The sequence below is a fragment of the Choloepus didactylus genome, chromosome 1, assembly GCF_015220235.1.
Source record: "Choloepus didactylus isolate mChoDid1 chromosome 1, mChoDid1.pri, whole genome shotgun sequence".
Taxonomy (NCBI): Eukaryota; Metazoa; Chordata; class Mammalia; order Pilosa; family Megalonychidae; genus Choloepus; species Choloepus didactylus.
Window position 1 is genome coordinate 81529329 of NC_051307.1, and position 15340 is coordinate 81544668.

At 39.4% G+C, this 15340-nt stretch overlaps 1 protein-coding gene across 1 annotated transcript in view; it reads left to right on the forward strand.

Moving 5' to 3' along the window:
- GAP43 (growth associated protein 43) overlaps window positions 1-15340 on the forward strand; it is a 102882-nt gene that overhangs the window by 47509 nt on the left and 40033 nt on the right. The window contains exon 2 of the mRNA XM_037839523.1: window positions 14317-14932. Coding sequence (XP_037695451.1) covers window positions 14317-14932 — 616 coding nt within the window. The remainder of the gene's footprint in view (window positions 1-14316; window positions 14933-15340) is intronic.

A 15340-nucleotide genomic window follows, 5' to 3' on the forward strand; every position in this document is an offset into this window, starting at 1 on the left:
TGGGAGTGCAGCTGGCATGCTGCCATCTTACAGCTATGGTCCTTCAGCTGGGGTTCAGCAACATTTTTTGTGCATTTTCTGATAGCTCACTCCTGCCTTGCACTTCTTCTCAGCTGCATGTAATACCTATAGATTCAGATCTGAGTGCCTTTGTTCACCATCTGAACGGAGCAAGCGGCTTATGTGCAAAAGAAGTAATAGGGCAGACACTCTTAAAGCAGGTGAGCTTCAGTGTCACCCATTTCTCAGTTCTTTGAAGCTTGCCTGCCTTGTAAGTCCCTCCGTGTGTCTCAAGTTGCCCTATAAGCTCATTTTCAGTCTGTCTTATTGTAAGAAGCAGAATTCTGTAAGAAGCAGAATTTAATTCAAACCATAATGTACTTTTGCCAGGCGTTTATTAAGCCTTTACTATGTGAAACAGTGAAAGAGGCCAAATAACAGAGTGGTACACAGGGTAGGCTCTGAAATTAGACTGCCAAGGCTCAAATCTCAGCTCTACCACTTATTAGCTTTGAAACCTCCCTAAGTGTTAGTTTCCTCATCTGTAAAAATAATACCTACCTCATACATTAAAATTATAATAATGCCTACCTCATGTATTTGTTAATGAGATTATTCATGCAAAATGATTAGCTCAGTGCCTGACACATATTAAGTGATCACTGAATGTTAGCCCCTATTATTAATCAGTATACCGTCCCTCAAAAATGTGGAGTAATGGAGGGTTTCTGGAATAAGTAAACCAATAAATAGAACATGAAGAGAAAAATAACCAAAGATGCAGTGCAAGTTTAACATAAAAGATATACTGTGTCCCAGGGGTTGGCCAACTATGGCCCATGGGCTAAGACTGGTTTTTACAGTTTTAAATGACTGAAAGAAAATAAAAAAATAATAATATTTTGTAACATGAAAATTATATGAAATTCAAATTTTACTATTCATAAATAGAATTTTATTGGAACACAGCCATACTCATTTGTTTATGCATTGTCCATAGCTGCTTTCACGCTATGATGGCAGAGTTGAGTAGATGCAACTGAGACCACATGGCCCAGAAAACCAAAAATATTTACTCTCTGGCCGTTTGCAGAAAGTGTTTGCTGACCCCTGAACAGTCCAATAGGGGAGACACAAGGAACTCTCCAACCAAAGAGGTGAGAATTGAGATGGGTCATGGTGTGGCAGCTTTCAGCAGGTAGATGGGAAAGAGGCTACTTGATCAGGCCCACATCCTAAGTGAGGGCACGGAACTGGGGAAGGACCTTTAGAGAGCCTGTGGTTTTACCTAGCTAAAGTCCTGGGTATGTTCACAAGAGAAGCAGGAAAACAAGTCTAAAAGGGTAGCTTGGGTACATTCCTTGAATTTCCAAGTGCCAACATAATGAATATCTTCTCAGCTTGATAAGAAAGCCATGGAAACATTTAAAGATTTGGGGGTTTTTTGTTTTTGTTTTTGTTTTTGTTTTGGTGCGAAAGAAGAGACAGAAAGGGATAAAATCATTGTTCTAGCCACAGGGAGAGATGATTGTTGGTCTTCCCAAGGAATCTTTTATTCCTAGTCTTGGGTCTAGTCCTCAGCTGATACAGAAATATGGGAATCATTGGCTTCTGATGAGTAATTCAGATCGTGGGAAGAGTGGCAGCAGCATCCTACCTTTCTGAATTCCTGAGCTCAGAACAGTCTCCAGGGGTTCTCCATGTCAAGACACATCTATAAAGCTCTCTATTTTTGGTTGTATTATCTTAAGGATAGTCCTAAAGTTTTCAGAGGTTCTAACACAGACTAGAGAAAGGTTCCCAACAGGTTATATCTAATGATGCTGAAATCTTAAACTTTTATGAGGCCTTTAGTCTAAAGAACTTATTTTGGACCTTGGGTCCATGGGGTTGAGTGATTCTGCCTTCAGTTGTGCCCCGTAGAGTGCCAGGCACAGATTTAATGCCCTGTGGTGTCTCTCTAGGTCATGTGACATCACTTATGAGAGGGCTACACATACCTCATAGTAGTCTGTTCACCAAGTAGAAAGAGAAGTACTTTTCACTGACCTCAAGACCCTAGATTGAGATTTAATATTTCCCTATTTTTACCCAATTTGACCTAATTGTTCTGGCTCAAAAATCAGTTTATTATAAATCCCTGGAAGTCAGACCCATATAGATTAATTCAAAAGGTGTAGAATTTGCTTACCTTTTCCCAAAAATAGAGAAAAGGGAATTTTCTCTTTTGATGGCCTAGGAGGGTGCAGTGTTTCTCCCTGTAAAACCACACAGTGGAAGGTATGATGTTCTTTGTGCCATGGTGAACACAGTCACTAAATGTGTACCTTCCTTCAGTAAGCTACATGGCATAAATAGTATGACTTATTTGGGGAATGTAATCAGAACTGCAAGTATGATGTCCATGGACTAGTTCTAGATGAATTTCCCTATCTGCTATACTACAGTTGTGAAAAAATAACAGGCATGGTTGGTTCAAGGAAAAGGCAATGTTTAATTCAGGAACTGAAATTCAGGCTGAATTTAAATCCTGACTTGGGAGTAAATCACTGAACCTGCTCTGATAAGAATAAACAAGTTTGACTCTAGTTCAACCATTTGCTTTTCTCATTTAATTAAATAGCCATAATTCCTGACCTCAGGCCCTCCCCTCCCTACTTCCCCCAGTATTTCTTTTTCTACTCTCTTCTGATATTTTTTTCTCTCCTGCTTGCAGAATTAAATAGGAAACTGATCTCTGAGCAGATCTCAGCATCTTAAGTGTGAATCTTCCCTGTCAAAACCTTCACAAGGAAAATGAGTCACAGCATCACCTGGGTGATGAGGTCATGCTATTGCAGCTCCTGTCTTGAAAATTTATTTGTACTTTTCTTTTGCAAAGAGATTTGAAAGGGGAATATAAAAATGGGGTGACAGCTATGAAGCCCGGTCTTTTAGATTCTTAGAACTGGTCCAGAATTGGCAGGTATTGACAATGACCAAGTCCAGCTCTAAACTCTCCCACCCTCCAGGCCACTTTTTCACCTTGCATGGGAGCCTTGAGAGAAAATCTCCAGAAGTTAGTGTCAGCCCTGTCCTCACTCATTTGGCTTCTTGGGGTCCTAGTGTCATTCTACCTTATATGCAACCTGTACAAATATTTTGGGTTCAAATTCTGCTTGTGCCACTTACTACCCATTTGATATTAGGCAAGTTACTTAATGTATCTGTGCTTCAGTTCCTTCATGTACAAAATAATATAAACCTTTCTCATGGGGTTGTTGTTACAATTAAAATAGGTAGCATATATATTTAATAAATATATGTGTGTATGTTTATTACACAGACACAAACATATAATAAAGTGTTTAGGAGGGTCCTTCACATGTAGTAAGTGCTATATAAATTTTCACTTTATTGTTATTATTTTACAGGCTTTACCTCTAAAGATTGGCAGTGGGGAGAAGGGAGGCATTCATTATTTATTATTTGTATTAAGTGTGCATAGCCTGAAAATTTCTCCATGGAGTTACCAAAGAGAGGAAACTATAAAATGTTTATCTAATAATGCACTCAATCCCTAGTTTCCATAAAGCAGTAATTTTCACTTCATCTGTACTATCTTGTTCCAAACAATTATTTATTGAGTTCTTAAGTACCAGGCAGGCACTTTACAAATACTATTTAATTTCATTGTCAAGAAAATTCCTCACAGTAGGAATTAATATTCCAATGTGATGAATGCAGAAATTGAATTCTAAACAAATCCAGTAATTTACTCCAGTCATACATTTAAGAAGTGGCTGTGCTAGGATTTGAACTCAGTTCCTTTGATCCCTGTTTTCGTTTCCTGGGTTGCTCAAGAAAATACTAATGCAATGGTTTGTCTCTTTTATTTGTTATGGTTTTGAGGCTAAAACAAAGTCCAAGTTAAGGTATAATTGAAGTGATACTTTCTCCCCAAAGATGGTGGCATTTGGGGCTGGCTTCTGGCAATTCTTAGTCCTTAGCTTGTCACATGGAAGTTCATGTGGTGGCAACTCCTAGACCCATCCTACTCCTCTAGGTTCTGTCAATGTCCAGCCTTTTAAGTCCTGTAGCTTTCTCTCTGTCTGTCTGAAGTCCAATGCTTTTATAAAGAACTTTAGTAATAGGATTAAGACCCATCCTGACTGAGGTAGGCCACACCTTCGGAACCGAAGTAACCTCATCAAAAGGTCCTATTTACAATTGGTTTATACCCACTGAAATGGATTAGATTTAAGAACGTTTTTTCTGGGGTACATTCAGCTTCAAACCACCACAACCCCAAAACCAGGCCAAGGAATATGTAATCAGTGAATATCAATGACAGATAACTGAAGGAGAACTGGATGCCAAAAATGGAGGGGGTGACAAGAATGAGAGAAAGACAAGAAAAATAACAAAAAGGAGCAAAATTTGAGTCAGAGTTATGATTTTCAGATTTGTCTAGGGTCTTGTCTGTTTGCCCTTAAACTGTCAGGCAGCTTTGTAATAGAAATCCAGTTAAAATGGAAGTCTATTCATCCTCAAACCATATGCCATTCATCTGACACCAACCCCAACAAAAACATTCAATTGTTTTTCCACTCATGGAAGAACACAACAACATATATTCTGGAATCAGAGAGAAAACACACCCTTTTTTTTGGGATTTCTCGAGTAAAGTTCTAAATGGAAAATTACTTACCTGGTGACAGATATAGAGCATGAATGCAACTGTACGTTATTGCTGATAGAGAGCAGTGTTCCAGCAAAATCCTCTCACCAGGCCACCTCAAATAAATAGATACACTGCTAAAAGTATGCTTGTTTTGTAAGTGCAGTTTCAAGAAAAATTACCCAGCTGCCACTTTCAAACATGTCCCTGCCCCTAATCCTTCCTACCTAGAGATCCTAGAGCCACCCTGTCATAGGATCTGAAATGTAGATCAATGCTATTTAACTTTAAAATGAATAGTTTTAATGCTGATATTAGGATTGCTACTTATAAAATTGTACCTTCTGAGTGTGTAGTGTCGAATTCTTAGCTTGATTTCTCTGTTGGGTTCCTCAAAAATGCAGGAGGTCAGGGGTCTAGGTTTATAACCCACTATACCAATTATGGGCTATTCCACCAATGTGTGTTTTAGTTTTCTCTTTTTGTAAAAGGAATAACATATTTACTCAAGGTTACTTCATTGTAAGCTTGTTCCTTGAGAAACAATTTTATGAAATTGACACTAACTGGATTATATAAATTCAAGCAAATGTCATTTTATTGGGAAATGGAATCCATGTTCTCTTTCATCTCCCATCATCTAGGCTTTACAATGCCCTGCACTCTGATAGCACGCATATGTACTCTCACTGCATATTAGGTACAGTGATGCCCCAGCTTTACTAACTGTCCAATGGGGATACATTGAAATGTTTGAGTAAAGAATTAGAGTTGAAAATCCCAAATCATAATGTCCCTTTTTCCTCAGAACTAAATGCTCCCAAGTTAATTCCCCACAAAATGTCTGGCAATGTCTGGCAGCTGCATCCACAACTTTTACCAGACTTGAGTATTACTGGACATGAGTACATAGAAGTATTTCCAGGAACCAGCATGGACAATTATTTCTCTACATGTTTAAGGGATATAGCTGGACCAATCGGATATATATGAAGTTTTTGTTTGTTTGTTTGTTTGTTTGGCAGGGAGGGAATGGGGTATCAGATGAAGGACATATATTTTGAGGATGAATAGACCTCTTGTTTAAATTAATTTCTATCACCAAGTTACTGGACAATGAAGAGATTGGAGGGGAGACTGATGAATAAAGTTAGAGAGAATTGAAAGGGTATCAGTTGGTGCATTGTGATTTATCTTTGACAATGCAGTCAGATCTTCCCTACCCACCTGAAGATAGGAAAGAGAACCAGACTGAGTATTGTGGCACATTTTAAGACAGTTTTCTGCTTATCTCATTGAAGATAGATAACTCAGTAGTGCTTTGGAGTTAATTAGCTGGGCTCTCTCCTCTCTAGGTAGGAATACTAGCAATCATGGGATTTGTGTTAGTCAAAGTTCTTCAGAGAAACAGAGCCAACAGGATATATGTATATATAAAGAGATCTATTATAAGGAATTGGCTCACAAAACCATGTGGGCTGGTGAGTCTTAGCTCCTTAGGGCAGGCCACAGGTGGAAACTCCAATAAATGTGATATTAAAGTCTTTAATCCAAATTCCTCAGGGGAGGCTGGCTGGCTGGAAATTCCAGCAAAAGCCAATGTTGAAGTTGAGGCAGAAATTCTTCTGACCTCTGAAACACTTAGCCCTAGAATTTAATCCCATCTGATTGGATAAGGAGATTACACATTACTGAGAGTAATCTCCTCTGTTGATTGTAGATGCAATCAACTGTTTGTAGATGCAAATCCTATCTACAGAGAATACCTCCATAGTAGCAGGTAGACCATAATCTAGCCAAGTTGACATATGAAATTAACCATCACAGTGATGATTAAGGTCTCATGGCCAATAATAGCAGCTCCCCTTTCTTGAGCATTTACAATGTGTCAGGGACTGTGTTAAATACTTTATATGCATTCACTCATTTAATCCTCATAACAGACCAATACAGTGCCCCTCTTTTACCCCATCTTACAGATAAGAAAATTGAAGCTTACTTGCCCAAGGTCAAGAACAATAATTAATTGGCAAAGTCAGGATTCCAACTTATGCATGTCTAACTCCACAGCTCACAGTCTTAATCATCACGGAATGCTGTTTCGCTACGTTCTATTTTCTCCTTTTTGTCCGCTCAGTTGTCTCAACTACAAAACAGGCAAGGTGATATGTTCCTTACATGGTTATGATGAGGATTAAATTGAAATATTAAAAGTATATGTTGAACATGTGTTATAAATATAACTGGATAGAGGAATATGCTGGCTGGAGAGTGGCTTGATGAAGACTCCAAGCATTAGTGGCCCAGAGGTTCTCCCAAGTCCAGGAAAGATAACTACCTAGTTAGCTGAGTACTACCCATTTATATGCTCCAGATAACCAACACAGTGTGGCACATAGTCATTTAGCAGCAACTGTAAATAAATACTTTGGGAGCTTCTGTGATGTATCAGGCACTATTTTAGCTACTGAGGATTTTAAGATTGTATAAAACTGACAAGGCCCTACTCTCAGAGAGTTTATAGTCCAAGGGAAGTTTCCGTTAATAATAATTTAAAAATAATGTCAGGTGATGATTAAAGCACTAAAAAGGAAAAAGCAAAGGGGGAGGACCAAGAGTGACAGTGCTTTGGGAAGGATGTGTGTTACAGTGAATGAGGAAGATCTCTCATTCCTTCTTCGTTGAACATAATTTATTAAGTACCTACTGATTCAGAATGTAACTTAGGAAGGGGGTTTAATTCAGAATAAATCGACAATCCCTCTTCAGTATAGTAGAAAAAATACAGTAACTTAAATAAATATTTATCTTATCTTGTATTGAATTCTTGAGGGGTCCAACAAGACATTTTGCTGTCTTATCAAGTTCTATGCCAAGTTCCCTGGGCTCTGTGACTCCTATTCCTCTTTGTATGGTCTGACCATCTTCTCCAACAGAACTTGGAGTGTGGTTTGCTCCTGGGGCCTCTCAGCAAGGAAGATTCACTTCTGGTGGTGGTGCAGGAGGTTGTCTGCTGGCAAGTTGCTGCTTCTCTGAGATCTATTGGCTGTCCACTCCACTTCCTCTCACTCCAGCATTAGCAGAATCTTCACAGCCCCTCTCATGGTCTGGTTGGTGGCTTCACCCTTTTCAGCAACCTGGTGGGGAATCTTTCCCTTTTGTTCACAGCTCAGTGGCTGCTGCATACACAGAGACCTCTCCAAATGCAGAGCTTAGTGGCTCCTTCACCTTGCCTGCCCCTCTCTCCTTTGAGCATGTCACTTCTAGAGGTAGTGAGTATACTCTTCTGCAACTGACAATGTTTGTGAAAGGGCTGGCTCCTGCTGCTCTGGGGTAGAGTCCCTTGCTTCTGGAGCTGATTATTGGCTGGTATTTACCTGGAAACAGTGACTTTGACCTTTAATTCAGTTAGGTGACTTATGTTTATATCTACCATACCCAAAGGTATGGAAGAGTTTAGTCAAATTATTCTGTCCAGCATGTGTCCTGATAAATGGGCCAGTGCAGGTGTATATGTCATCTCAACTCTGGGCTCTCCTCAACCCCACTTTGAGAAAGGGGGTTCCTCCTTCCTTGAATAACTAAGGACTAGTCATTACCACTGATTCCTCTTAGGCCCCGAGGCTCATTATACAGATTAAGTATAAATAAGGAGGAGAGGGGATTCTCCAACAATCCCCATGGATATCTTCATTAGTTTTAATAATGAAGAAACAGATATATATTGGAAAAGTAATTTGATTGACATGACTTTAGCCAATCCATAAATAAAGAAGAATATAAGGCAGTTGTCTTTATTTTAGATTTATTGCTATTTCTGAACACTTGTTCTTTTTTATTATCAATGTCACTCCTATAGTTTTGTGACTTCTCTCCTTGTCTGTCTTCTGCATAATGATTTCCGTAATTGGTTTTTGTGTTTGCCCTCACCAGATGAAGTCAGTTGTTCTGGTTAGGTATTGGTAAACATATGCATACCTGTCTCAGTCAGGTGCTCTTAAAATCCGTCACTGGGAAGTGAAGGATTTTTTTTTTAATGGAAAATCCTTATTATTTTGGGAGAAGGAAGATTTGCGCTTTAGTCCTCCTACTCTGGGGCTTTTTGACAATAAAACACAATGGGTCAAAAGCCCCTGAAAGTACAACGAAAAGGTATACTAATTGGCAAAATAGCTGCAACAGAAGGATTTTTTTAAAGAGTGGACAAAATGGAAGCCTGGACTTATTTGTCTAGCATCATCTTTCTGAAATGGCACCAAGTGAGACCAAAGTTTGGATTCATTCACCAAATATTGTTGAGCACCTACTAGAAACTGGGTATTCAGCAGTGAGCAAAATAGATAAGGTCTTTTGCATGAGGAGTGTGTGTGTTAGGAGGCTTCAATTGTAATATGCTCTTTGCCTCCTCTCTGCCTGACTCCATGGACAAATAGACTTACAAATATACAAAAATTCATACATACATACATACATAAATACATAAAAGGTAACTTTTTAAAAGATAAGTTCCTCTTCAGTAGTACATTATGCTGTATGGACTATACCACCTCATATTCTTTTGGAAGCAAATGGGCTGTACGTTAAATGAAAAAAATGTACGAAAGTAGACTGAAGACCCATATTTGATCATTGGCCATTATCTGAAAAATTAAACAATTACAATTTCCAATATGAGAAACTTAGCATTTCTTTCCTACTTACTATAACTCTGGAGCTGTGGCCATATGCTGCAGGGGAGAAGAGAATTCCCTCACCACCACCCTGTCATGGATTTTTTCCAAGATGACTCTTCATGTCTCACTTTCCCCTGGAGTATTTCCCATTCATTTAGCATTAGTGCTTCCACCTGCCCAGCAACTAAGAAATGACTTTTCCCTGGCCTGAAAACCAGAGTTTTAAAATTTTATGACAATTGTTGACAAAGTCGCTAGTTTCATTGCTTCTGTCTGCATCCTGCTCTCAATCTCCCTTATACCCTTAGAACTTCAAACCAGATTGAGTGTTAAGGGAACCCTGTGTATCCCCGATATGCCTATTTGTCTTTTAAGTACACTTCCTTCACCTCATCTGCACAGATACCTGCAGAGGCACTTCATCTACAGAACTGGAGAAGGTTGACCAATCCTCCTTCCTTTCCTCCATAAAGGGCATTTCACTGATTTCTGATCTTTGACTAGGTTCGAAGACATTACAGAAGCTGCACTGTGAACTACTTTAATATTTGAACATTTTCCTTAATGTATACTTCCATACCATGGCCTATGCTTAAAAACAGAGTGAGCCACACGTAGATATTTCCTAGATTTCACATATATCCATTAACGCTTCACTGCAATTATTTTATGAATCATGCAAGATTCTGATAGGCATGAAAACTATAGTATGTTAACAAAACATCACTTAGGATATCTCCAGTCCTTCAATTTTGCCTCTCAAGAATATCTTTTGTTTGGTCAAAATGGCAATATTTTGGTTGTAAAGATGTTCTTAGAAGGTGGAGCTGGTGTACATCAATGATTTTTTAAAGCATTTAAAATTCACTCCTTTTTAAGAGAAATTTTGAAGTATCATAACAGTACTATTTATAGCAGACAGAAGTAGGTAAAAGGACAAGTTGTTCTTTGCTTGGAAGGTTGAGGTATTCCTTTGATAACTGGAAAAAGTTAAGTACATTGAGATATCCCAGGCAATGGGTGATGCTATTTATAGTGCTGAAAGTTAGGCATTTATATATTTTTGCCTAGAGCTCTTTTGTAACATAATGAATGCAAATGTTTGGACATTTTACATTGAATCCTAAATTGTCCAGCCTTCCCTACTCCTCCCATGGGAAAAGAAACTCTTTACCCCAGCAACAATGTTGGATATTCAAGTAACTACTTATCTCTGTCTTTCTTCTCCATGATTCTTAAATACAGATCAAAATCAGTGGCCCTTTCATTTAACTGATTTAGAAATTTGAATAGGCTTCAGCAAGTTAGTATGATGGTAGCCTTCATCTTCTTCAGAGCAATATTCACCCAAGATTTTAGTGTTTGTTTGAAAAGTAAATATTTTGTGTACCTTGGTTTCCTTTGTGATTGCATAATTTACAAAGCACCCATTAAAAAATACAAGCCATAGTAATGAAGTTTCCTGAAGTGGTTATGCCAACTCATAATGATACTCTTCCTACATGCAATGCACTGCATTGGAATAGCTTCTTCAGTTAATTCTCAGATAGTAATGATCCTATGTAGAAAATAAAAGAATTTTGAAATTCCCTAAAAAACAAACAAAAAAAAATCAGGGGTTAGGACAGAGCCTCTTTGTGCCAAGACTGAATTAAACAGAAATTATATCTTAATGATACTTATGTGCTGATTTTCAGCCATGAAATACCGGGATCCCCCTTCTCTGGACCTCATTTCTCTGTCACCCATAGTTTTAGACTGTTGGACTTATTTAACAAGGCAGGTGTAAGATCAGGTGTTCATTGTGAATTCCTGGGGAACTGTTGATTGTTAAAATACCATGAGTTTATTCCAAAATTGAAAAAAGTTTATTTAAAAAAGTATTCTCTGTGGGTAGATACAGTACCTGCTCTGCTCTCGATGGTGTCCAGCATAGACCCTCAGTATCTATTTAATGAAAATATGAATGAGAATGTTGACATGATGCTTTATGAATGATCTGCTATAAGAAATTCCAAGTTATTCCAGATCATGATGCAATAATAAAGCATTGGACTCTGTGTGTGTGTGTGTGTGTGTGTTGGGGGTTGTTTGCTCAGTTCAAATTCAAGTTCTGCTACTGACTTATTCATTCATCACTCATTCAATTATTCTGTGTATTAGGGAAGTCTCTTCACTTCTCAGGGCCACAGCTCCTCCTTTTAGACACTGAAAGAATTGTGTCAAAGATACTGAATGAGCTCTAGTTTCTCTGGGTTCAGGTGTCCTCAGGATCTTTGAGGAGCTCTTCTATTTCTAATTGGGAAAATATTATCTAAATGGCTTGACATCTTGGACTCCTCCCTGCAGCCTGTATTGAGAAATGTTCTCTTCCTCCTTATCTCCTCCCTCTTCACCTGCAAAAATATACTCCCAGTCCAATTACCTTTAGTACTGTGAAAGGAATTTTATCAGAGAATAACCTGTGGTTTAAACTATATTAATATAATAATACAGGTACAAAAGAAAGACACACACACACACACACACACACACACACACACACACACACAATCCAATACTCTCTAGTTTAAGAGCCAGTTTGTATTTTAAATATTTTTGTTTCTGGATGTCTCTGTCCAATCACTGAAGTCTAGTCTCTTCTTAGGCTGGTTTCCTATCTCCTCCTTTCTCTTTCTCTTTTCTTTCTCTTCCCTTGCCTTCCCTCCTCTTTCTTTTCCTCTCTTCATCCCCTGACTCTCTCTGTGTCTCTATCTGAAAAATATGTATATGTTGTCTTTTTCCAATTCATTCCTAAAATGCAGTGTCCCTAAATCTCTAATAATATTAAATGGTCCTTGCTTGTCCACTAGGATAAGCTGCCTGCCTACAAATTACTCTGAGCACCTCTTCCTGGCTCTTGTGAGATTCTCTTCATGTCTCTCTCCCAACTTTGGTTTTTCATGGCTCTCACCCTTTCTGCCCACCCTTTCCTCTCTTGCATCCTTACACCTTTGGATTGTTTAGGTGAGGCTGGCTCTGCAATCTTAGCACCTAAGTCTAATCTGAGCCTTTTTAAAAATGCATTCTAAATAGAAGAAGTGTGCAGAAGCTTAAATCCTGATCATTTGGAAAGTCAAAGTGGCAGATAATCTGAGAAATAGAGGGGAGATGGGGAGGAAAAATGAGAATTAAGCAGAGCTCTTCATTTACCCGTATAAACCTTCCTTCTGTATATCAGGCATAGAGTCATGGCTTCCTTCTGACTTTTTATGTTTTCTAGCCTTTTAAGAGCCTCATCCTCTCTGTTCAGTATTCTTAAAGAGAAAATGGGGCTCTAAAATGGGTCACTTGAAGGTCTTTTCTATATACCTGCCTGCTCAGAAATCATTGCCGAGTTTACTTTAACAAGGAGCAGTATTTGTATTAAAGAACCACTTGACAGCAATACCCAAGTGCAACTGTCCTATCATATAAGATGGTGCCCCATTCAGAAAACCCAAGATAGAGTAATAAATTAACATCTTGGCTCCATGCTCCATTCACAACTGTTAATTTAACAGGGTTATGCTTCCATCTCTGAGCAGAGAGCTCCTGGCAGGGACAGCTGCCCCCCTGGCTCAGATTGTGCTGCAAGCATCCCAGTAGAAGGCTTCAGGAACAGCAGGATAGCAGGGAAGCAGGGAGTACAACAGAGAACAGAGCAGTGTCAGCGTTGCACTTGGGAAGAGGGAGCAGAACAGGCCTCTCCAAAGTGCTCTTCATTTACTCCTTCATTCTTCATATGGATGGATATATGGTGAACTGAGGAAGATGAAAAACTTACTTTGAATTTCTCTGAGAAAATGGTCAATCCTCTGTTACTCTCACATGTAGTTTATTTTCAAAAATACCTTTGTATATCCTCTAGCATACTGACAGACCTAAGCTTTGATGGCCGGTTTGCTTATCTACAGACCTACATCATCATGAGTGGAATCTGGGTCACTGGGGCAGAGCTGATATGACAGGAAGAAAACAGAACATTGTGCTGGCCCTCTGTGGCCTCCCTTCTAAACTGGAGCAGAGGCCAGGGCAAAGGTTATGGCCAAGCACAGACTTAGTGCATGATAAGCACTCTTTTGTTATTGATATTTTAAAGGAAAGTTGTTGAATATAAGCTTCAGGAGAGCAAGCCCTCTGTTGTTCACTGCTGTGTTTCCCCAGGACCTAGAACAGCATTCACAAAGTAGCTGCTAGATGAAAGCATGAATGGAAATTCTCAGTTTCCAGTCTTTTTTTCTTTTTTAATTCAAGAATAACAGCCATTTTCTATATTCAAGTTTTGGAGTTTCTGTATGTCCATTACTGAAATTGGACCACGCATAGGAAACAATATATATGAATTTATGATGACCATTCTGATTTGTCATATTCTGAATCAATCCCTCAAAGCCTTGGAATGCATTTGCAGTTTGGGGAAAACTCTAATTGGATTTGTTTATCTAAACCTTTACCATTCTCTCTCCTATATGTATTAGTTTTCTGACCAAGCTAGAAATCTTGGGAAAAAATATAGACTTTTCCACAGTGTTTTTAAAATCACAAAGTTTTACACAGACTCCCCCTTTAGAAGCTCTGAAAACCAGTATCTTTTAGATCTCTTTGATTTAAAACCTAGGACAAATATGATTTCAGTCATCAAGTTACAAATAACACAAGGTTGTTTTAAGTTTGTCAATGGAAAGACATTGAGCTGGGGAAAGGAAACATATAAAATAGTGCCAATGATTCTAGAAAGTCAAAAGGACATTAATTTTCCTATAATTAGTTCTTTCTCTCACCCACGGAGGGAGTGGAGGCTTGATTTGCATTTTCAGGATACTGTTTTGACTCCCCAGTGTCAAGCATGGAGACTGGCACAGAGCAAATCACTCAATAAATATTCTGAATGCTGTGATTCAAAGGTAAATGACATCATTTGAGCTCTCTCTCTCTCTCTTTTTTTTTCTTTCCTCCACAAAGGTTGAAAAAAATGATGAGGACCAAAAGATTGAACAAGATGGCATCAAACCTGAAGATAAAGCTCATAAGGCTGCCACCAAAATTCAAGCTAGCTTCCGTGGACACATAACAAGGAAAAAGCTCAAAGGAGAGAAGAAGGGGGATGCCCAAGCTGCTGAGGCTGAAGCAAGTGACAAGAAGGATGAAGCCACTGTTGCTGATGGCGTAGAGAAGAAGGAGGGAGAAGGTCCCACCACCACTGAAGCGGCCCCAGCCACTGGGCCCAAGCCTGAGGAGCCTGGCAAAGCAGGAGAAACTCCTTCCGAGGAGAAGAAGGGGGAGGGCACCTCTGACGCTGCCACAGAGCAGGCAGCGCCGCAGGCTACTGCCCCCTCGGAGGAGAAGGCTGGCTCTGCTGAGACAGAAAGTGCCACTAAAGCTTCCACTGATAACTCGCCGTCCTCCAAGGCCGAAGACGCCCCAGCCAAGGAGGAGCCTAAACAAGCCGACGTGCCTGCTGCTGTCACTGCTGCTGCTGCTGCCGCCACTACCCCTGCTGCAGAGGATGCTGCTGCCAAGGCAACAGCCCAGCCTCCAACGGAGACTGCGGAGAGCAGCCAAGCCGAAGAGAAGAAAGGTGAGCAGGCACGGAGGGTCAGATGGGACAGGTGGCTGGGCTAGCTGCGCCATCTAGGGAGAGTCTTGAAGGTATCTTCAGGAAATCAGGGGAAGCTGTGCTTAATTCTCCAAAGTGACAGGTCTAAGAACCAAGGTTACATTCCCAAATATCTCCAAGCCTGGGAGAGAACTCAAACAGGTCTGTGCAGTATCCAGTACCAGAGAGAGCTGACAATTATCTTGTTAATATGATTGATAGAAAGAGTCAATCTAGATAACCCTGATTTTAAACCAAGCAAAATGAAAAGACCTGCATGCTGGATAGATTTATTTTAATAAAGTAATTACTGAGTCTACATATATTCTATGGATGGGAATTAGCTGATGTGATTATTTGGCTCCAGAAAGAGCCTGTTATGAATATAGC